A 25,120-nucleotide genomic window follows, 5' to 3' on the forward strand; every position below is an offset into this window, starting at 1 on the left:
AGAAGCAATCGAGCGGCGCGGCGTCTCTAGGTGGCTTCGCTTCCGCGGCGCGGGCACCTGGCCCGACTTGCGCGTGCGCAATGCAGTCGGTCCCGCCCCTATGGAACCCCGCTTGGCCTCCATAGTGAGGCATTTTTACCCGGCCTCTGACTTAGGCTAGGATTCCCCTCCCCCCAGGCTTCCTTCTAATAATCAGCATTGCTTCTGCGGCCTTTTACACTCCGTTGTTCCTTTCTGCCCTTGATAGTTTGTCTTCACTGTTTCCCTCTGTGAAGTTCTAAAAGATCTTGTTTCAGTCTGTGTTTGCACATTTATATCTGCCTTGATAGATATATATAGTCTTTGCATGTTTCTATCTGGAATCGTGACCAATCAGTCTCGTGTTTCTCATTAAGTTGTACTTGATGAAGACTTGAAAAATTAAACAGCAAAACTATTATAGATGATCAATGCATTTTGCCTGCCTCACCCAGTACTTCCTTTTCTGTTCATCTTCCCGTATTTTTCTATATATTTACTTCACATGTGTTGTATTGTTTCGGTCAGGGACCCTGAGTTATTGAATTTTTTTAAAGTACTGTATTTTCCAGTGCTGATTTCCTTTTCCTTCATTTTCTTTCTTTCTTTTTTTTTTTTTTTGTATTCAACAGTGTCTTGAGATGTTTTCCAAATCAGTCAAACCGTGTCCATTTTTTTTTGTTCTTTTTTAAAGATTTATTTATTTGTGCATACAGAACTGGGGTACAAGCCAGAGGCTCAGGGGCTGTGAGAGGATTCACCAGTGACTGAGTGGGGAGCAGAACAGGCAGATCGACGAAGTACACTGCTGAGGGGAGCAGCGGGCGGGTCAGGAGAGGTCTGCCATGCCATATGGTCACCTCCAGGGCAGGTGGGAATCGAACTCATGCGGAAGTGGCTTTAGTTTCTCAGTGCTGTGCTTTAACCCACTGTGCCACCAGGGAGGACCAAACCGTGTCCATTTTTAACTGCATCATAAAGCGTGGCTAATACAAACTAAATATGGGTATTTACCCATCGTGCATTTAGATTGCATTCAACTTTTCACTTTAATAAAAAAAAACTACACTTAGGATTCTTGTAAGGAATTTCTTGCACATGTATGCAAGTGTACCTCCAAGATAGATTATAAAGCATGTGCAGTTATAGTAAATAATGCCAACTTTTCAAGCTACTTTTGAGAACGCATCTTTCAACGAAAATGATACCTGAAAGGTCAAAACTGGTGTTCTTAAACTGTTATAGTCTCATGTCCTTAGCAAGCAACCGTTCTGTACTTCAGTTTTTTCATTTGTAAAGTTTAAAAGCTGAATTAGATGATTTCTCAAATCCCTTTTGGTCTTAAAATTTTTAAAACAATACTCACTTCTCAATAGAAAGCCATTTTAGTTTTTATAATTCAGTAGACTTGCTTGCTCTGTTGTCAACAGTCTTTCTTTTTTTTTTTTTTAAACAATTAGTATCTGATGGCTAAGAACTTAAAAAAAAAAGAATGAGTAAAACAGGTCCTTGCCCTTAAGAGCTCTCAGTTTATTAAGAAAGACAGGATTGCAAACAACCCCCCTAGAAGGGAAAGGTGGGTATGTTATGAGAGAAACAAAGGAACTATTTACATCACACTTATACCATCTCATCTCACATGACCTAACAAACCCATGATTTTTATCCCCCTTAACATTTGAGTGTTCCTTTACCTCTATCCTCATTCTCCCTTGTCTGTTTGAGATAACACCTTGCCCTGTCTATTGACAAATTCCACTGAAGTGTAACCCACTTTGTGAACTCTTTTTGAAAATCATATCTCATCTCCACCCATTTATTTATTTAAAAAAATATGGACTATTTTCCCAGTGTCAAGAAGTCTTCTGGATGCTATGGACTCAGCAGTAATAAAACAAGATGTCGCTGCTTTTCAAGTTTTCATATTAATGAGACATAGCCTATCCCCTTTCAGATGGCTGAAATGAACATGTTTTTAAAGGCATTGATTAAATTGAAGCATTGATGAATAAAAATTGCTGCATTATATTTGACTTCGTATGGAGGTAGCATTTGAGTGAGCTTTGGGAATGAAGATTTTCTTAAACAGAGAAGCTTATAAATCAGTAGTAGCTACTATTAAAAGGCTTCTTTCTTTTAAACATGAGTGACCTACCTAGATAAACTTCCTTATTAAAGGTGTCCTTATTTCCCTACTAATCAGGGGAGACAACTGCTTACCTGTTGATCATGCAAAAATAAGTAGCTTGAGATACTGCCTAAAATTGTGATGGATATCAAACTACAATATTCCATGTGTTCTGATTATATTTGTTTTCCATTTTACTGTTTTTGGTGTATTGTTGTTTCTTCACACACACAAAGCAAACATTGGCTTTACTGTATCTATCTCTATAAATCACTGAAAGGGAATACTTAGTAAGGGATGATTAAAATAATCAAAGGAGCAAATAGAAGTGCCTTGGTGAGTATCCAGTAGATAACAAGTGCTCATAAATGTGCTTCATATGGATATGGTGTTCAGGCTCCACTGTGCTATTGGCTTCTAACTTTTACTTATACCACTTAAATCTCAGTGTTCCTCAATTTCCTCATCAGTATCATGATATGCTAATATAACATTTCATATTCATGTCTCAGAATGATAACAAAGCTGAAATCAGGTTTCAAATGTCAGTGGATGGCAAGTTAGAGGCAAGCAACTGCCGGTTTACAGTTTAGTCCTCTTTCCAACAATTTGAATAACTATACATGTATAGAACTTTCCTTCATATCATGATACTTCAGTGCATAGCTATGCCCAAATCATTTATCTTTCTCTGCATTCTGACATTGTTAAAACTAAATATTTATTGCTAGTAGTTTTCGGAACAACAGCTTACATGTACACAGCTCCTCTTTTACAATGTCAGGCACAAGGAAAGTGCTTAGTAAATGCCTAACTGCTGAGCATACATTGGAGAATTTAAAAATAAAATGAAGAGAAATGTGCTTGGTTTTATGAGGAATGGGAAACAATCACTTTCTATTTTGTTTGTTAAAGATTTAGTTTATTTATTTACGCATACAAGAACTGGGGTGTAGCCAGAGGTGTGAGGGGAGTGAGAGGATTCACTAGAGACAGAGTGGGGAGCAGAACAAGCAGAGGTACTGAAATACACTGCTGAGGGGAGCAGCACATGAATCAGGAGAGGTCTGCAGCACCCTGTGGATCAGCTCCCTGGCTGGGCGTCAATCTCTGGCCTCTTTACTGCTGGAGGGCCTCTGAGGTGGGCTAAGACTTCAGCCCTAGGCCATCAGGGAGGCCCCATTCTTAACTTTGCATTCAAGAGAAGCTTCTCAGTGTTTCATCTGATTGTGCTCTTAGATATTTATCAAACTTATGCCCAATACAGAACTTATGAATTTCCTCCTAAACCTGTCGTTTTCCATTCCTATGCAACCAAGTCTTTCTGGGCAAAACCAAAAAAATCACTCTGGTTCCTCTATTTGCTTCCTATGGCCCTTTCACAGTAAAGAAAAAACTTCGTTGTTACAAAATATATCCAACACTTGATACTTCTTTTTTAAAAAATAAATATATTTATTTAGCTTTTTACACATCTTTGTTCACTTGTGTACAATGCTTGATTTTTCTGCTTCCCTCCCACCCCCCACCATGTGCTCTCTCCTCCAGTTTCTTTGACCCCACTTCCTCATCCTCCCCTGTTTTATGTCTTGGATTTATTAAACTTGAGAATTCTCTTCATCTCAAATATCACTTTACTACTCGGGTAACATAAACTCTCCAATGACTTCTTGTTATACATAAAATAAAACACTAACTTCCTATCCTGTTGGTCTACAAGCACCTTCATGGGGTGGCAGCCCCCCGAATTATGTAGGGCTATACAAGCGGCACATTGCACAACTTTCGGAGTCCTTCTCCGTTTACCTTCATTTGTAGTCCGGTCAATTCTTTTAGTATTGTTCCCTTACACTGTGATTATTCCTTATCAGTTTCTTCAAGACTTAATCCCAAGTCTGTTTTGAATGACTGTAACTACCTTAGTTTCATTTTAGATACATGCCCTATAGCTTCAGTATTTTAGCAGGAGACTCTCTACTTGTTTACTGAAATAGAAATCTCATTTCCCTTGTAAGAGGAAACCTACCGTATGCCCCTCATTATCCTTCACCCTGTTGTATTATTGAGCCTGGAATTGCGCTATTTCCCTGTTTCTTATGTTCCAATACCAAGCTGTGATGGTTCCACTTCCCTGTGAAAATATTGCATATTGCTAGTTTTGAGGCTGGTGAACTCTCTTTGACCCTAATTTCATATTCTACATCCTCATTCCCCATCATCCACTTTTCTGCACCCTTATCTATAATTCCCAGATGCTGCCTTTTTCTGGATCCAGTGCCCCGCCTGCACACTTAGTGCTCTCTACTTCCAGTCTGCACGTTTCATTCTGGATCACCACTACACCCACTGACATCAAGACCTTCTCCATTTACCATATCCTCCTAAAATGACAACCTGCCTGTGCTATCTTGTCTGCTTCCTCCAGTTGGTGTTGCTAAAAGAAAGGTGCAATTGAGAAGGTGGTGCTACCAGAACATTACGGTCTCCAGCACCAACATGGCGCATAGCACTGCCTGACAAAGCTTTGCAGCGTCTTGGTCATTTCCTTCTATCCTTTGCAGAGGCTATACCTGGCTGTAACTTCTTAAGCTAATTCCTCAAAATGCTAGTTAACAAGACCGTAATCCAGTGAGCAATCTTATTTTCCATCTCTGTATCTATAAACTTTTCTAAGTTTTTTGTCATTTTAATCCTCTTTTCTTTTCCTGTTATAGGTGAATTCCTCTAGCTGTGCTCTTAATCAGATCCTTCACCTCTCTCCTACTGGATATTGCTACAAATCTTTTTCAATTTTATCACTATCTTCCTCTCTGCTGCCTTTGCAAACGCTACTAATGTGCTTAAATTTCTCTCTTCTTAAGATTATTTTCTCCAGTAATTCACAATTACTTTTTCATTTTTTTCCATTTTCTTATCCAAACAATATCCTAGAAAGATTACTTAAAATGTGATATCATTTCACCGCAACACTGTTCAGCCCAATGATTTCCTCCACTACTACACTGCAATGCTCTGGAAAGTAACACAAATATGTTTGACTTTCAAATTCTGTAGATTCATTGCAGATTTCATATCACTTTGCCCTTTTCCAGTACTTGCCATTGTTTACTGCTCCATTCTTTCTGAAAGTTGTTTTCCCCTCGATTCCAATAATGCGGTCACTATGAAAAACAGGATTGGCAAAAAAATAAAATTAAAAATAGAATTACTGTATGATCCACCAATTCCATTTCTGGGCATAGAGCCACAATACTATAAAGCAGGATCTTGAAGAGATATCTGCAGACCCGTGTTCTTAGCAGCACTTTTCACAATAGTTGAAGGCTGAATGCAATCTAAATGTCCATTGATGGCTGGATGGACATACATAAAGGAATATTATTCAGCCTTAAAAGGGAAGGAAATTTGGACCACTTATCACATGGATGAATCTTGAAGATAGAATGCTAAGTAAAACAAGTCAGTCACAAAGGGACAAATAATGCATGATCCCATTTGTAAGAGGCATCTAAATTTGTCAACTCACAAGAACAAAAAAATAGAATGGAGGTTGCCAAGTACAGAGTTGTTTTTAATGGATATACAGCTTCATTTTTGTAAGAATAAAAAGTTCTGGGGATTGTTTTTACAGCAATGTGAAAATGCTGCTAAGTAAATGTACGCTTAAACATGGTTAAGATGGTAAATTTTATGTTACGTGCATTTTAGCACAAGTTTAATAGTTTCCTCTTGGCTACAATTCTACTATGTAGAATTGAAAATGAGATTTGCTCTGATAAAGTCCCCAGTTCTTAGCTCCTATTTCTTCTTGGGCCTTTCTTTACTGCTATACTTCAACTATTCTAAACTGCTTTAGTATGGTTTCATGTCTCTCTGCCTTTGTTCATTCTGTTCTCTCTGATTGAACTGCCAGAATGTTCCTCATCCTCCTCATCCTGTCCACCTGGTGAACACCTGCTTTTCTTTGAAGGCTTTCAATACTCATGTCCTCTATGAAACTTCTCTTGATCACTTCCCTTTTCCTTTACAGTCAGAATTTATTTTCTGCCTTTTTGAAAAATTAAGCTTTTGTAACATTTTATTGCATTTACTTGCTTTACACGTATGGATACTTTTATTTCAGATTCTTTAGAAGACAAAGTTGTCACTTATTTCTCTTTATACCCTCAGTGCCCAATATGGTATCTGGAATATTGTAAATATTTTAAATATTTGCTTGACTATTTTTTTTTTTTTGCAGATATGAATTGGATATTTATTCAACAAACATTTATTGACTGCCCATTAACTCTAGAGTTGGAGTTCCCAGCAGTTTAGGGTACAATCTAGTAGAAGAGATATATTAAAGAATATAGGTGTGTTCAAACTTAACTATGAAATGGTAAATACTTATTGGTATTTCCTGAGCTTGCATGTTGAGGGGCAAAGTGGGCAGAGTAATAGTAAGGTGGTGGTGAGTTAGGAAAACACTCTCGTGGAAGGTATCTTTGGAATACTCAAAATCTTTGGTATTTACCAGGTTCATGGTTCAGGAAATGTCCTTAATAAGCCATTTTGTTTTGTAGTCTGGCACAGAAATTATACTTAATAAGTGCTTAAAGTACAATAGGTAAATGAACTAAATCTATAAAACATTCAAGAAAAGCTTTTAATTAGAAAATGCTAGGGCTAGCTTAGTTCATTAGGGAGAAAATCGAATTGGAGATAGAAAATGAGAAAGGATGAAGAAAATCACTCTGATTTCCCAGGTGAGTAATGAGGGGGGATTAATGCAATGGCAGCAAAAATGGAGAGAAGGGCCTGGAATCTAGGATTTCTGAAGCAAATAGAGATTTAGTGACAACGATATGAGCAAAGAAAGATGGAGAAAATGAAAGAAGACCAGGTAAGTTTGCTGCCAGGCTTGCACGCAACAACATATGTACACTAACCTATATAACACAGCACATCAGATAACAGTTGATTGTTTTCATTTCTGGCTGCTTTCAGTTTAGATGAGGAAAATGGGTATACTTCCAGAGAGAAGTTCAGATCCAAAAAAAAAATAAAACTTTTGGTTAGTTTTTATGATTTCTGAGATTTCTCAAGGAGGAGCAGCTCGGCCATTTCATGCAGGGTTGCTTCTCTCCCCAAACTTTACAACTTCCCAGGTAGCCCGGAGCCACCGAGCACCGCCCACTTCTTCCCAGCGTTCGTACGTCCTTCCTAGTCCTGGCTGGCCAATCACCTTCTGCAACGTCATCACCGTGCGCCTCCACTGGAAAAGTCAGAGGCGGCACCACGTGTACTATGTTGACTGTCAAAGTCTTGGGGAAACCCAAGTCCCGGAAGTTGTGTTTTTTGAGGGACATTTCTGCGTTCGAGTGCCCGGGATCTGCGAATTCCCAAACATGAGCGCCCCAGGCGTGCTGTCCTTTACCCAGCAGGGCTGGGAGCAGGTGCTGGCCAAAATGAAACGGGCTATTGTCTACCTGGACGCCGCTATTGCCGAGAGTCTGCACTGGAGCTGCGGATCCACCCGGCTCCTGGAGGCGATAGGGGGTCCTGCGTGTCACCTGCGGGAGTTCGAGCCCACAGCAGCTGGTGGCGGAGCGGAGCAGTTTAAGGCGGTGTTTGTGCTAAGCTGTCTGCTCAAAGGCCGGACCGTGGAGACTCTGCGGGACATCATCTGCCGCAGTCATTTCCAATATTGTGTGGTGGTCACCGCGGTGAGCCACGCTGTCCACCTCACGGCTAACCACGTGCCGGCAGCGGCAGCGGCGGAGATGGAGGGACTGCCGGTATTTGAGCAGCTGGAGGAGAAGCTGTGTGAGTGGATGGGCAACATGAACTACACCGCCGAGGTGCTGCATGCCCCGTTGTTACTTGCTCCTGTTGCTCCCTACCTTGCCTTGACTCCAGCTTTTGCTTCCCTGTTTCCATTGCTTCCCCAGGATGTGCATCTTCTTAATAGTATCCGACCCGACAAGAAGAAACTGGGAAGCCTGGGTGAGGTGGATGCCCCTGCCCTGACCTCTGAGCTGTTGCTGCAGATCAGATGCCTGGTGTCAGGCCTCAGTTCTCTGTGTGAACATTTAGGGGTAAAGGAGGAGTGTTTTGCCGTGGGTTCCCTCAGTCGGATCATCGCTGGAGATCTGGCCAATTATGCTCCTGCCAAGAACAGGAGGAAAACCGTCACTGGCAGGGCGTCAGTAGTCTTTGTGGACAGAACTTTGGATCTCACAGGTAAGTGGTGTTGCTGTAGAAGGCTTCATTTCCGCTCACGAAAATAATATGGCTTTCATCGATTCAGCATATATTTTATTGACCTATTACTGGTTATTGAGGATACAGAGACTAGATAGATAGGCACACAAATTCTATTTTCACAGAATTTGTAGTCCACAGGGGAAGACAGACAAATGAATTAGCAAATTAGCAATTATAATTTCTAATATCTTGTAATACATAGATACAGCCTTAACGTGCAGTCTTCTTAAATAACTGCATCTAGCCCTAGAGATTGCTCAATGGAATTATGCTGCCAGGAAGAAACACCCACTGGGAAACTTTGAGAAACATCAGATGCCAGTATTCACAAGTGTTCACAAGATAGTTTTTATTTGCTGGAGTGGTGTTAACAGATGACCCAGTGGAAGGATAGATATATCACAAAACATAAAATTATCAGCAATAATTTAGTTTACATTTCTTAAAATGAGTGTTAATAAATGAGGTAGAACTTAAATGTCACTAGAAAATTAGATCAAAGAACAGTACAGGAGATATTTTCAAATGTTGATTGATTTATCTTTTATTCAATTGAAGAATGGGTAAATAATCTCATTGTAATATATTAATAATACACATAATGAAAACATTAGCCCCTAAAATAGATAAGGACAAACTTTCTGACACTTTATTATATGCATTTATAATCAAAGGTCAACTTTATTGTTATCTACATGTACTGTGATAGCTATCAAGTTGCTAGTAGTATAATTAGCTACATCCCAAGTTCAGGGAGAATAATCAGGAACCTAACATTGGTGAGCATTACCATAGTTTAGAAAGAAAATTAATGAAGTTATAAAACCAAAATAGGTGTGTGTGAGTTTTGGACCTTAATAAGATTAATTTTCAGATCACAAAGTAGAATAGCTAAATGATGCATATGTAAATTTATATGGAGGTTTAATTACACTAGAAAAAGCAAGTGTTCAGTCTGTCACTGTGATTTAAATATAATTAATAATTGAAACATTACAAAAATCTTAAAAGGATGAAAAAGATAGCACCTAATGAGTTCTTTGAATGAATGGTATATGCTGTAATTTATACTTAATTTACTCTGTGACAAAAATGTGACTTAGGGTTTTATCATTAATCAAGATCACATATTTTACATTCCCCCACTAAATCTTAAGACAGGCAAACCTTAATGTCCAGGCCATCTTGCATCATAGTGACAGGCCCTTCATATCTTTAGCATCTCTTCTTTGTATGATTCTGTTCTCTATGTAGCGCAAGCAAGGTGAGCAGAACTTGTACTCTTTTAACAGCTTTAATACAAAGCAGTCAGGGATAATTTAGAAAATGGGGGCAATTAGAAATACAAAGTTGCCATTCTGCACAATTATTTTTTACTTTCTTCTTAAACTTCCAGATCTCCCTCTTGGTACCTTAGCATTCTTGAACTTATATCACTGAGAAAATATAAGCCAATGGAAAATGTCCCCATCTTTTCATTATCAAATTTACCAATCTTGCGATATGTGTTTGGCAATTTTTCTTTCCTTCCTTCATATAACAGTTGCACCAGCCCTGATACTTCGCAATATTAACTGTTTCACCTGTACAAACCAGACCTTTTCTCTCTTCATTTTCTCGTAGAGTTACCTCTTTCATCTACTGTCCATCTTTCCTAGATCACTAGTTTTAAAATATTTTTTCCCACAGAAGAAACAAGCAGACTGGAACTTCTCTCTTGATCTACCATGGTCCTCCAACTTTAGTTTCATTTTATAATAAACTTGAAAGACTTGTCCATACTTGCTATCTTTATAATCATCTGCTCAAATTTACCTTTGTAAATTAATGTGGATTAATTAGGCCTTTTCAACTAATTCTCCCAGAATCTTCTGTCAGTATTACCAACGGCCTCATAAAGGACAAATACTCCTAGAAACTTCCGTTAAGCTCACCAGTAGCTTTAAGGAATTAAAAGCTAGAAAACACAGACATAAAAACAACAACAAAAACAGATCACAAGTGGCTTAATAAAAACTATGAAATTCTCTAGACACTTCTGTCACAATCACCAGTGGCCTAATAAAAGAAATTAATGAAGTACATGACCTACTAATAATGCATCAATTATCTGCATAATCTGGGAGCCCAAAATTGGAGCCCATCATAGCATAAATCTGACATGTCATTTACTCACTCTCAGTCCTCCTGTGGCCTCCCATTCCATCAGCTGTCAAGCCCAAGTTCCTTACCATTGTTTTTTTTTTCTTTAGGATTTATTTGTACATACAGAACTGGGGTACAGGACAGAGGTGCAGGGGTGGTGAGAGGCTTCCCCAGAAACAGTGGGAGCAGGACAGGCAGATCGATGAAGTACACTGCTGAGGGGAGCATTGGGTGAGACAGGAGAGGTCTGCGGGTGCCATGTGAATCACCTCCTGGGCCGGGATCCAACTGGTACTGAAGTGGCTGAGGCTGGCTTGCAGTGCTACGTCCTAACCCGTTGGGCCACCAGGGAGGGCCCACCATTATTTTTAAGGTCCTTTATGCCCTGCCTGTGTATCCCTCTCCCACCTCGTCTTCACTGATATCCCTTGCTACTTAGTTTATCAGTGCCCACACTTGCCATGTCAGTTATGCCCTAAACTCAGGGCCTTTGATGTTTTGCAGCTCAGCTTGGGATACTCTTTCTTCAGATATCTGTTTGGCTTTCTCTCTTTCTTCAGATCTCTGCTCAAATGTCTGCTATTCAGACAAGACTTCCCTGATTATCTCCTTTGAGATGATCTATTTGCACCCACCTTTCTGCTTTATATTCATAGTTTTTAGCACTACCTAACACATATAACTGTGTCTGCTCACTTGTGTGGAAGCTCCTGAGGGGAGTATCACTTACATGATCCGAACACAGACTGATCATTTGGGGCCTCTCATTGTCACAATAACTTCGGATTCTTCTTTTAGAAAATGAGTAAAATGCTGAGAATAAAAACTCTTCTTTAACATAAATAGTCATCTTAGCAGCATGCACACTGACTGTCTTAAGTCACTTTTGTGGAGTTGATTTTTTTTTTTAAATGTATGACTTTTGGAGTTATCTACCTCCTGGATTTGAATTCTTTTTCTGTAATTTGCAAGTTATGTCCAAGTTACTTGAATAAGTTACTTTAAACTGAATCATCTATACTCATTCTATGAATAAGCATAATAGTGCCTATTTCTTAAAGCTGTTGGAAGAATTAAATGGAAAATAAATGTCAAGTATATAATAATACCTGGTATAATGTAAACTCCAGTAAATATTAGCTCTTGTGATAAGGTGATGATGGTGATGATGATTCCTTGGGTTTCTGCTTTGTTGTGTCCAACCTATTCCTTCTGTTTAACTAACTAATACAAAGTGGTACAGAAGCAATAGAAAGATAGAAGTAGAGACATTAGAAAGCAAAACAGTTGGTTTGAAGTGGATGGGCTCTAGATAAGTAGATGTGGTGAGTCCACTTCATTGTTGGAATGACATTTCTAAACAGGATGGATCGTGGAGAAATAACTTGGTTTCATGGGTGAAACCATGAACTGTCATTGGTCTTGAATTTTAATTTGAATTAATGAGTTGATTTGTTAAAAGAGCTGGTACAAACAAAGCTCTAGAACAGTGACTAGTATGCAGAAGTAACTATAAATGTTTCTGTCGTTGCAGACAGTTATTTTTCACTCATTTATTCTTTCCTTCATCTAGCAAACATTTAGGGAGAGCCAACTAGTTTCCAAGTTCTGTTCTAGATATCCTGGGTACAAGGTCAACTAGATAAACAGCTGCTGTTATGAAGATAAGATTTACCAGAAGGGAGATTTTCTATCCTTGGTTAAGTTTATTAAAGATTTATTTATTTATGCATACCAGAACTGGGGTACAGGCCAGAGGTACAGAGGCAGTGAGAGGCCTCTCTAGAGACAGAGTGGGGAGTTGAATAGGTGGGTTGACTGAAATACACTGCTGAGGGGAGCAGCAGGTGAGTCAGGAGAGGTCTCCAACAACATGTGGGTCAGCTCCCTGGCTGGGGATCAAACTCGTGCTGCAGGGGCTGCGGACAGCCTCACAGTGCTGCACTTTAACCTGTTGTGCCACCAGGCAGGGCCCTGGTCAAGTTTCTAAGCTCTACTGTAAAATCTTTATGATTCTGAAATTTCAGGATCATATCATCCTGTGACACAATTTTGTTTGCTATATTTATTAAATGCTGTTGTTTACTTATTTATTAAATGTTGGTTGACGCCTACCATGTGTCATAGGTGCTAAGAATATCAGAACAGACACAGTGCCATCTTTCACTGATCATTAAATCCTACATTTAAGGCACAAATTGAGCTTCATTTAGTGATACCGAGGGCAAAATACTGACTTTGGTTTATGTTACTGACTTTGGTCACAGAAACTAATAATGTATTATCTTTACTACAAGTATCATTAATCCACCTTCTTTTTATCTTTTCTTATCTGATTAAACAGGAGCAGTAGGACATCATGGAGATAGCTTGGTAGAGAAGATTTTTTCAGTGCTTCCCCAGCTTCCAGGCCACACCAATGATGTGATGGTTAACATGGTGGACCTCACAGCTCTCCACACTGAGGATGAGAATCAGAATGTGGTAGCCCCAGGCTGTCTTGCACAAGCCAAGTAAGATACATGTTTTTCTCTCATTCTTTTCTCTCTCTGCTGTTTCTGCTGTCCTACTTTGACTATACACATAATCCATGTAGAGCTCATCTGGTTGAAAACTTCATAGTGCACAGCATTTAGAAAAAAGTCTATTTTCATAGCTTTGAAATAACCATATCTTTTAAACAACCCCAAGCCAAAAAGTATGTTTCTTTATAGAGGTGTCATTTAGATGAAATATAAACTTGTTCCAGAGTCAGTTGAGTGAGTCAATTTATGCGTCTCCATTTCACAGACAGTTTCATATGGGGTAAGCTAGGCTTATTCAATTTCTTTGTCCCAGTTGACGTTTTTACATAACTAAAGACAGGCCACATGGCTCTGAAACAGTGTCATCTTTTTTACATGTAAGTGATATGCTCTTGGGCATCAATGGAAGAAGTTTTTATTTCTATTTATATTGTTTTTACATGCTTAGAGAAATCTGAGAAAGAAGATGGTGTACTTTATATTTTGCCAAGTTTTTTTTTTTAAGATTTATTTGTGCATACAGAACTGGGGTACAGGCCAGAGGCTCAGGGGCGGTGAGAGGTTTCACCAGAGACAGAGTCAGGAGCAGAATAGGCAGATCGACGAAGTACACAGGAGAGGTCTGCCGCGCCATGTGGTCACCTACAGGGCAAGCGGGAATCGAACTCATGCGGAAGTGGCTTTAGCTTCTCAGTGCTATGCTTTAACCCGCTGCGCCACCAGGAAGGGCCTACTTTGCCAAGTTTTATAAAGAAAAGAACACTGCATCAGAAACAATATAAAGACAGAATAGTTACCTTGTCTACTTTGCTATTCAGCAATTCTTAGGAGGAGGAAATGTTTTAAGAGGGGGGCAGTATCTAAAAGTCTCTATTTCTTTTATTTTTATTTTTTAAATAAAACCTTTTGGCATTATAGTTTCAAATCTTCACATTAACAGGTATATTAGGCATTTCCTGTCGTGTTTGGAATTGATTTTCAGCTCCTGGAACTTGTGACTTTTTTGTAGATAGATCATAATATTTGATGCCCAGTATGAGAAGAAAACAGGAAGTTCTGTCACATCTCTTTTTTGTACACTTATACACACAAGAGAGCAGGAGACATGTGCTCACTGTGATTGCACGTATACTAAGGACTTGGCATTTTACAAACCCAGAAGTAATTGTGATTGGAAATACTGTTAGCTGTTCAGCAGGCCATTCAAAAGTCAGTTTTTACTGATTTACTGTGAGCCTTACTCTGTACTAAGCAACATGAAAGACACATTTATAAAAGACAGAAAATAATATAAAACATTATCCTTATCCATGCCTAGAAGGATCACTTTCCTTGTTAGGGTAGTGATGATTTACACAGAGGTACAATTAAAAAAACAATAGAAATTATATGAAATCCAGACTCATGTTTCTGCTATGGATTAAAACTCCTAAGGGCATTATGTTACTGTGTTCTTTTTAGACCAATGTGGGCTTTGTGGAAGTGGTGGTACTTGAATTATTATGTCTTAAAGGATTTGGAAAAAGTGAGCAGGCTAGCTTAGTTTGAACATAGGTTAATGAAAACAAGAATGGTTTGGGCCTGATGTGATGAGTTGTGAGGAAGAAAACCCCCCCACGGCCTTTAACTCTGTTCAAATTTTTTCAGGCTGATTAAGCATCGAGTATTCTTCCAAGTATTCTATATTCCAGTTTTGCAATAACCTATCTAATTATGTGGGTGTTGTTATTTGCCTGTTTTACAGGTAAAGGATTTGAGGCAAAGAAACATAGTTAGCAGGAGACAGAGCTAAAGTTTGAGTCCAGAATTGTGACTTAAGAGCTATGTCTGGATGTCTGTGGTATGTGTGCAGGTACCAGGAAGAGTTAGGCTCATGGATAGTTATTAAGAGTCAAAATAAAATCACTTCATGATTACATTTGGGGAGTTCTGTTTGTTCTACATAAACCAACAACAGTAATCAGTTTTGGCTCATTTCAGAAAAAATAAATTTATGAGCGGGGATTATATAGTTAACAGAATCAAAGGAAGAACTGTTAATCAGATTTTGGATAGCACAACATAATTCCAGGGACGTAGAAGGTAAAAAGTAAAGAAAATCCTCAGTGAGACCTGGACATCGGATATTTAATCTGTTGGCTACCTTGACTCATTCTGCTCAAGATTCAGATTCCAGGGGAAAAGGTAAGACTGGCCTGTCTGGGCCCTTGTACCCACTCTTCACCCAGAGGGGTTTGGGAGCAGTTCATAATGATTGAGAATTGTGTAGAGATCGTATAACACAGCAAGGGGGTGGTTCTTCAAAGGAAAATGGGAACATTTAGCACAAGAAGGGAGAAGGATTCTGGGGAGGCAAAAACTAGTAGTTACCCTTTAACACCCGCAGCTCACACTCATAGAGGATTTACTGCCTGATTTTCTGTACCTCATTTCATTTATGAAACAAGGGCATTCACGTAAATAATATGGGCTCAAATTAAAATTTCTTTCCTCCTGTGCCCCTGCTGGGACTCAGCTCTGCCTCTGAGCACCTTGTGAGCACTGCAGAAGACTAAGTACATTCATTGATGCTTCCCATCTCGATTAGCACCTTTCCCTCCTAGTAGAATCTGATTGAGTTTTGTCATGAAGTATGAGCTTTCAGTACCATCCAAGTATGAGAGTATTCTCATGAATGTCAAAAGTTCTCATGAATTCTAGAAGAATCTGAATGAAGGAAACATTAATGAAGCAGGTTTGATAAAATAATGAGACTGACAGTCAGACTGTAGAAGAAAATAAAGAGGCAAGTGCTGAGAAAATTATAAGGAAATGAAGGTCTAAATTGATACGAAGGAGAAAAATACTGTTATCGTGGAAGACTGGGAAATTGCATCTTTAGTTTCTCTGCAAAGGAGGAATTGAAATGAATTACTGCTTTCCTGGCATATACTCTGTTTCCATCAAAATACCAACCACCACCACCTCTCCAACATCACCCCCAGAAACTTTTCAATGAAATGAGTGTGAGGATCAAAAAGTTAGCACTAAAATACCAAACTGATGGATTCTTGAAGTAGATAATCTGCCTACATGGCAGATTTAATTCTTAAAAAAGCAAGCCTCTATCTATGATATCGGCCTTGATAATCAAAGTTATTGCTAATATAATTTTTACAAAAGCCTGTTTTTAATTAAAACAATTGAAGTTACTGCCAATACAAAGGAGACATCACGAACTTAAAGACGTTATGGTCTGGCTCTCTAATCCTTATCCATTGGCCTCTGGATTGTGTGGAATATTTTATATGAGGAAGCAGAATCTTTTTTGTTCTTTTGTTTCCTTTCCTTGGAAAGAGTTTCTGTTTTTGCCCCTAGCCCTGCTCTCTCTAATTTATTACTCTTGTTGCCTTAAGAACCCTTCACCTGATGCTCACCCTGCATTTGCTCTGCCTGTGCATGGTGTCTTTGGCTCTGGCCTAACCCGGCACTGCTGGTGTTGCTACTTCTGCGTGGTCCAGCTCTCACTCCCCTCTCCTTGTTCCAGTGCCTCCCAGCAAGAGTCAAAGACACGGACCTGACAATGAATATACCATGTACCATGTGACCTCATCTCTTATTCTTTCATCCTTATTCCTTTCCAGCCACACCAGCCTCTTTTTTTGTCTCTCCAGTAGGGCACTTACTGTCCTGCTGCTAGGTTTTTGTTCTTGATGTGCCATCTGCCTAGATCACTCTTTCCACACACGTGCACTTACTCAAATTCCTTCCATCGTCAGGTCTTCCATCTTAGTTGGACCTTCCTGTCCATCATAGCTCTTCATATTCCCCTTCCCTATTTACTGTTCTTCTCCTTAGCAGATATCATTTTCTAATACTCGTAATGTGTGTTATTTTGTTTTTCCTCTCCTAGCAAGCTATTGAGAGGACTCCCACTAGAAAGTTCCAAAAGAGAAAGGATATTTGTCTTGTTTATTCACTGCTATGTCCCTCATGCCTACAATAATACCTGGCATTCAAGAGATATTTATAAATGGAATGCATGCTGGTAGATGCTGTTTGGACAGGTAATGTCAGTGGGGGGAGGTTGCTAGAATAAGAGAAGGTGAAGCCAAACCAGAGCACCAGGAGAAATTAGGTTGAGAATATCTAGGCTCTATTAAATACTTATAGTAGTTTCATTGTGTTAGTAAATAGTATAGCAAAATTGATCCATTAATTCTACTTTCAGGAGTTTACTTCGTAAATCTATTTTTATATAGGATATAGGATAATGTATGATTTGTAATAGCAAGATAGGAAATGCACTTAACTTTCTACCAGCTTAGTAAATTATAGTATATTCGCACAATGGGATACTATTTAGTTATCAAAATGGACTGAAGAATGAGGGAGTTGTTTATATACTGCTAAACAATGAGTTTAGTGACATGCTTCAATGAAAATAAGTAAAGTATAGCAAAACTGTAAAAAGGTAGGAAATATATATTCACATTTACCTTGGTGCATTAAATATACCTGTAAAATGTATAATGATGTTGGTCACTTCTGTAGAGGGATGCTGAGTAGTAGAGGTACACTAAAAAGCTAATGAAGATAGAGGAGAGAGAAAGCTGGCATTATATATATATATACACTTAAAATTTTCAACTATGCGAATGTATCTCCTACTCAGAAAAAAAAAAAAAAAAAAAAGGAAAATGGGCCCTCTCTGGGCATAGCAGGTTAAAGCACAGCACTAAGAAGCTAAAGCCACTTACACATGAGTTTGATCCTTGCCCCAGAGGTCACCGACATGACGCAGCAGACCTCTCTTGACCAGACTTCAGCTTCCCTCAGCAGTGTACTTCGTCAGTTGGCTCCCTCCTCTGTTTCTGGTGCATCCTCTCACCACTCCTGCACCCCTGGCCTGTGCCGCAGTTTTGTATGCATAAATAAATAAATCTTAAAAAAAAAACTGAAAAATTACACATAAGTAAAAACAGTATGTGCTTTTGAAGTTAACTTAAGGTGGGATTCTTTACTCCTAGGAAGGAAAATTACTCTTTTATTTTATTTTAGAACTTCCACAAAGTTTCTCCCACCATATCACCTTCCTTTCCTCTGTGAACCATTCTTTCTTTTAAAACTTATATTAAAATACCAAAATACTGCACTGTATTTGTTATATGTCTGTCTCCTCTACTAAATAGTAAATGCTTTGAACATATTAAGTATGCCTGGCACCCTTAAGAGGTGCTAGTACACTGAATAAAGCAATGAATGAATCTTGTTTTTTTAAAGATTTATTTATTTATGCATACAGAACTGGGGTACCGGCCAGAGGTACAGGGGCGGTGAGAGGATTCACCAGAGACAGAGTGGGGAACAGAACAGGCAGAGAAATGAAGCACTGCTGAGGGAAGCAGTGGATGGGCCAGGAGACATCTACTTTGCCATGTGGGTCACCTCCAGGGCCGGAGACCGAATGCTCAGTGAAGCAGCTGCAGCCATCTTGCAGTACTATGTCCTAACCTTTTGCTCCACCAGGGAGGGCCCTATTGGGGTTCTTCTTAGTCTTATACTGTAAGTGGAATATATTCAAAAGATTGCCAGGATTGTCTAACTGCTTTGGCTATGGCTTCTCTCCACTCATATTGGCAGATATTCTTGACTAGGGACCCTTTCCTTTTAGTCTGACTTCTAATAACAGTGGCACACTGGGCTCATGACTGGTAGTCAGATGGCTGAGCTCAACACAGTAGGGACTGGTGCCTTTTTAGCAACTCTAGGAGAAGAACGTAAGAATTAAGGAGGATGAGGTGACTTTAGCAAGTTAAAAATGCCTGGTAGCTTAGGGGTTGATTAAGTCACAGTCTGTCACCACTATGGCTTGAGTTGACTCCCAGCCAGGGAGCTAACCCACCTATGGACCTCTCCTGTATCAACTATCATCTGCTGCATCTCTCAGCAGTGTATTTCAGTAAATCTGCTTATTCTGTCCCCCACTGTCTCTGGTGAATCCTCTTACCCTTCTGCACTTTTGGCCTACACCCCAGTTCATTTACAGAAAAAAAGGCATTTGGAGGCCTGCACTAGTCAAGGTCTAAAATCTAGCATGTCTGATTTGGTTAGACAGCATTGTGGAAATGTGGACGGGAACCCTCCAAATATGTAAATGAGTGTTATAATTAAATTATTTAAAAATATTTATGACTACAGTGTGCCAGGAACTTGATGAATACAAGAGCTCAGCAGCCCGCAAGGAACTTATTCTAATGGGAGACAGACAACAAACAAGTGAATATATAATGTCAGCCAGAGATAAGTGCTATTGTTGGCAGACTGTGGAAGTTGAGGGTTGGTGTCATATAAGAAAAGAATTTCATACAGCACCAAGGTGGAATAAGCAATAGAATTAGACAGAGGCCCTCCCTAGTGGTGCAACGGGTTAGGGCGCAGTACTGCAAGCTAGCCACAGCTGCTTCGGTGCAAGTTCAATTCCCAGCCCGGAGGTGACCCACAAGGTGCAGCAGACCTCTCCTGACCCGCCTGCTGCTCCCCCTCAGATCTACTTCGTCGATCTGCCTGTTCTGCTCCCCACTCTATGTCTGGTGCATGCTCTCATTGCCCATGCACTTCTGGCCTGTACCCCAGTTCTCGATGCGTAAATTAAAAAAAAAAAAGAATTAGCAATAGAGAAAAAGTACATGGTACCAACAACGCTGTGAGCAGAGTGGGAAAGCAAGAGCAGTGCGACTGGACTCTGGAGCACAAGGCCTTTTATGGCTTCTTTTCCCTGGTTGGGGGAGTCTCTTTCCCTTGCCCCAGTCTCTTCCCTGACTGTTGGGCTCTGGTCTTCTCCACTTTTCTGCACTACTGGGCCTGGTCAGAACTATTCTGGCTATTCTCAGGTTGGTCCTTGTGTGAAACTACCAGCTTAATTGATTAAAGGTCTCAGGGAGACAGTGGATCCTGCCCATCATAGTTTCTAACTTTCAGAGGATCCTAATTTCTGAGGTTGCTATGTGCCTGTGGGTGCTTGCTGGATGGATGAGGTTCCTTCCTACCAGTGCTCAGGCAGGTATAGAGCTGTCCCTGGAGCAGTGAAGCAAGTAAAGCAAGGTAAGAACCAACAGTGACTAGGGATAAGGGTGGTGAAGAGTATGCAGGAGATAAAAGACCTTTCCGAGGGCCCTCCTGGTGGTGCAGCAGGTTAAAGCACAGCACTGTGAAGCCATCCTCAGCCACTGCAGCATGATTCCTCACCAGGGAGGTGATCCACATAGCACTACAAACCTCACCTGATCTGCCTCCTGCTCCCCTCAACAGTGTGTTTTGGTAGGTCTGCCTTTTCTGCTCCCCATTCTGTCTCTAGTGAATCCTTTCACTCCCTGAACCTTTGAACTATACCCCAGTTCTTGTATGCATAAATAAATAAATCTTAAAAAAAGAAGACCCTTTCAGTATCTTCAAGTCAAGAAAGGAAATTGCAAGCCACGGGGCATTCTATTAAGAGTCTTTTATAATAAATAGATACTGAATTTTGTCAAAACCTTATCAATTGACATGATCTTTTACTTTTTTTCTTCTTTAAACTATTATTATGGTAGATTATATGATTATATAGACAGATTTTCAGTATTAAGCCAGCCTTACATCCTTGGAATAAACTAAGTAAACTGTACTTGGTCATGGTGTACATTTCTTTCTTTTTTTATTTTTTGAACTCGTGCATTTTATTCGATAAGAAGAGTTGTAATCTTAGTAGCGCTTCAGCACAATCTGTATTTCCAGTGTGCCAAGAGAAATGGTACAAATGCCTTAACAAATTTATAGGAGTTAAAGTATGTAATAAGAGCAACATAAACTCATATTCAACTTAAACAAAGGCCTACACACAAATTTAGTGAAGAATGGAATAAGACTAATAATTCTAACAAAATCAAGTTTCCTAATTTAGTGCCTTTGAGACTTTACATATAGGTACGTACAGATAACAGCTGTTCACAGTGAATAGAATGATGGCTCTGGAATCACTTTATAATAATAGAATAATAGGTTATGCTGATTTTGAAATAACTGTTCTTTATGGAGTGGAGTGACAGAACTAGTAAATTGAACAGATGAGTTTGCTTCTAAGATCCTCCATAAAACTGTCACTAAGTCTTTATTGTAGAATTTCTGGACACATGAACTAATCCCTAACTTTCTGAGTCTTGACTGCAAGCCAAAACACACAAATCTAATCCAGCCAAGAGTCGAGTTCCCCACTGGAGCAAGTGCTAGCCTTTGGAATGGGTCATGGCAGTAACCTACAGGAACTCAGAGTATGTCCTGCAGTCAGAAGAATGTGTGTTTCATTTTTAAGTAATCTAATTTATTTGTGTTAGTGATTTAAGATCTTCATATTGAGTTACTTTATTTAGCCATATGTAAAACAGTATTTCCTATCATTCATGAGCTGGTAGAGAGTAGGAACAAAGTGTTTACTTGCACTGAGCTAGCTGAAGTTCAGTTATCTTCTGGTATTTTACATGATGGTTAAACAGTTTACATGTTACATTCTGGTCTGTTTTTGAAGAGGTTTCATGGACCTTTCATTTGGTAAATGGAGGCATCCTAGGGAAGGAAGAAATAATGAACTAGAGTATGCTTTGGAAAGAGATGAAACTTTGATTATCTATTAGTTAAAGATTGTTCTGTTATTTTGGACATTGTACAACTTTTGTGCACATGTTTACCTTAAAGATAAATGGTGTTTTATCCTAGATTTTGTTTCGTTTTCTTGACACGTGGTTGTGATTTCTATTCTGTTAGACATTCTAGTACATTTATAATCTGTAACCAATCACAGATTGATTTTTTATTAGATTTTCTATTAACTATAAACTGATATAGAAGGATCCAAAATCCATAAGCATGCAATTCACATGATTTTTAGGCTAGTTTATCGTTCATAACAGACAATACATATATTTATGCTTTTAAAATGACCTTTTCCCCAGCTAGAACAATAGAAGTTAAATGTGTACTGTGCTTTATTCTTGCTAAGTGAATTAATGAAACTCGTTTTCCTTTGCATTGGTGACACTGAGGGTCCAGAGCAGTTCATTTGCCTAAAGTGTTGCATATCAGCGATTGTGGGGTTTTTTTTTTTTCTTTCTACTGTTTCATCCCCCAGATGTACTCCAGTGTGATATTTGAGGTTAACAATTTAACATTCACTTTTTTTTTTTTAAGATTTATTTATTTGTGCTATTTATTTGTGCATACAGAGCTGGGGTACAGGCCAGAGGCTCAGGGGCGGTGAGAGGCTTCAGCAGAGACAGAGTGGGGAGCAGAACAGGCAGATGGACGAAATATACTGCTGAGGGGAGCAGTGGGCGGGAGAGGTCTGCCGGGCCATGTGGTCACCTCAGGGGCAGGTGGGAATCGAACTTATGGGGAAGTGGCTTTAGCTTCTTAGTGGAGTGTTTCTACCCACTGCACCACCAGGGAGGGCCCATTAACATTCATTTTTTAAAGAGATGATCTTTTGCCACTTACTACAATATGGATGTAACTGGAGACGTTATGCTAATCAAAATAAGTCAGGATAGTTTCACATAAAAAACAAAGCAGAGGGTCAGAGGGAAATGAAACCTATAACAAACCCTTGGCACCTGAGTGTAAAACTGAGGCAACCAGAAGGAAAAAGAGGTGTGGTGGGAGCAAGGGAGATACAGTGGAGCCTGGTAGAGGATTATTGGGTTTTGGTGCTGGGCATAGTGTGAAAACATACATTGGTAGAGATTTGAATGTATAACCCCTAAAACAGGTACAATGATGTAAACCAAATTTACCTCAGTATACATAATCGAAGACAACAAAATAAAAAATTACAGTTATTTTAATGATTAGGTGTATATATATATATACTGTTTGACTGAATGTAAGCAGCTGAGTAGCTGTGGTCATTCAAATTTAGCATTATGTTGATTCTTGGATAAGATATAGTAAACAGTTTCTAATGGATTGCAAATTATACCATGCCCAGCAGTGCATTTCATAGCTGAGGGTATTCTATAACAAATATGTCAGTGGATACCAAAAGTCATTAAAACAAACTCCTTTGATTATTGAACCAACAGAGACTGATACTGTTGATGTGAGTTTTTAAATTTTTTGGTCATTGTTTTTTTGCTTTTTGGTCATTATTGTAGTGTAGTGACTTTTCCACTAAAAAAGTGGAATTTAATCAACAAAGGATGTAATTTAATCTCTCATAGCCTACTATAGTTTATTTCTTAAAAGAGAAGTGAACTAGTTAATTTCTAAGGAAGCCTTCAATTCACACTTCTCTTATCTTGTGATTTACTTGTGTTCAGAAAATAAAATCCAGAACATGAAATGCATGGGGACATTGGCTTTCTATTTATATTGTGTCCTGTTGTATCTCCAGCCCCACAAACAAGTCGTAGTACGTAGAAGGCACTCGTATTTGTTAAATAAATGAACAAAGCGCAACATAACAATCCTCAATAAGAAGAAATGGATATTGTGTTCATATGTGAATATTTTGTTAATATTTTGTTTGTTTGTTAATATTTAAAAGTTAAATTTTAACTGCATACATTGAAAGCTTGATAATAGAATGCATTTAAATTCCATTTTGGCAGATTACTTTTGTAAGAAAGGTCATTTATACATGTTCTCAACTGTGCAAGTAATAGTAAATCTGATTCAAATGCTCCCATCCTTTGGCAAAATCCTTTAGTGCTCTCCATTGCCCTAGTTAAGGCAAAACTATTGATGGTTCAGTTAAGAATGAAACTAATAAGACTTTAGAAAATCTTCCTTGATCTGCTCCCTGCTATTTTTTCCAGAATTCATTTTTGCTATCCTTCCTCCTTCTTCCATCCCTCCCTTCCTACCTGCTCATGGGCTTGGCTACAGTTACATTAAATATCATACAGGCCCTTAATGTCCTATTTCCTCACTTTTTTTTTTAAGATTTAGTTGTTTATGCATACAGAACTGGGGTACAGGCCAGAAGAACAAGGTCAGTGAGAGGATTCACTACAGACAGAGTGGGGAGCAGAACAGGCAGATTTATGAAGTACACTGCTGAGGGGAGCAGCGGGCATGTCAGGAGAGGTCTGCCACGCCATGTGGGTCACCTCTGGGACGGGGATTGAACCCTCACTGAAGCAGCTGTGACTAGCTTGCAGTACTGTGTCCTAACCCATTGTGCCATCAGGGAGGGCCTCCCCACCTTTTAATCATCCTACAATTTGCTCTTTCCTTCTCTGCACCTCTGCCTTTATCTTTGCTTCCATAGATAACACCCTTTATATACTATATTAGATAATAACACATTATCTTCTATTTGCTATTTTAACGTCTGTTCTCTCCTACTAGGCCTTTGGAAACTCTCTGAGAGAAGGTCTGTATCTGATTTGTTCATCCTTGCACACTGTTGCACATCCAGTAGCTGGCACAGTGTGTGGCCCATGGGATGTTAGTGGATTTCGTGCCACCCATGGGCCCAGGTTGCTGATATTTTGATAAGGCCAAAGTACTTCTGTGCTATGTCCTGCCACTTTCACCCCCAAGTTCATTAAACTAAATTCTATTTGAATAAGTGAAATCAAATAGGGATTTGGAATAGGGAGTACCTTGTGGCCCAGGAGGGAAGCCTTGAACGTACCGAGAACAGAACTGGCATTTTTTAGGTGTTTAGTAATATTTGCTGAATTCATGAAGCCCAATCAATGATCATCTGGAGGAAAAGGACTCTAGGCAAAGGGATTAACAACGACAAAGGACCTGGGTTTGGAATATACTTTTCCCATTAGGTCTTTGTTAATAGAGTGTAATGATTGAAGCCGAGGAGGTAAGTGATGAAGTTGTAGATATAATAATGTGCCAAATTATTTAATTATGTTGTTTAAAATGAGGAGGTTGGCTTTTAGTATAATGGTAGGAGGAAGCATGGAAGGGTTATACGCAAACAAGTATGATCTATAGCTTTAGATGTAATTGTAATTCAAACCATCATCAATTTTGTTTGGACTATGGCAGTAGACTCTCACCCAGTTCTCAGGTCCCTTTT

General features: G+C 39.2%; 1 protein-coding gene across 1 annotated transcript in view; it reads left to right on the plus strand.

Moving 5' to 3' along the window:
- Nucleotides 1-7,417: 7,417 nt before the first annotated feature.
- Nucleotides 7,418-25,120, plus strand: part of SCFD2 (sec1 family domain containing 2) — a 293,766-nt gene continuing 276,063 nt past the window's right edge. The window contains exons 1-2 of the mRNA XM_004681296.2: nucleotides 7,418-8,371; nucleotides 12,885-13,053. Of these exons, the coding sequence (XP_004681353.1) occupies nucleotides 7,537-8,371; nucleotides 12,885-13,053 (1,004 nt within the window). The 5' untranslated portion in view covers nucleotides 7,418-7,536. The remainder of the gene's footprint in view (nucleotides 8,372-12,884; nucleotides 13,054-25,120) is intronic.

The sequence above is a fragment of the Condylura cristata genome, unplaced genomic scaffold (genome assembly GCF_000260355.1).
Source record: "Condylura cristata isolate star-nosed mole 26May11 unplaced genomic scaffold, ConCri1.0 scaffold00012, whole genome shotgun sequence".
In the NCBI taxonomy this organism is placed as follows: Eukaryota; Metazoa; Chordata; class Mammalia; order Eulipotyphla; family Talpidae; genus Condylura; species Condylura cristata.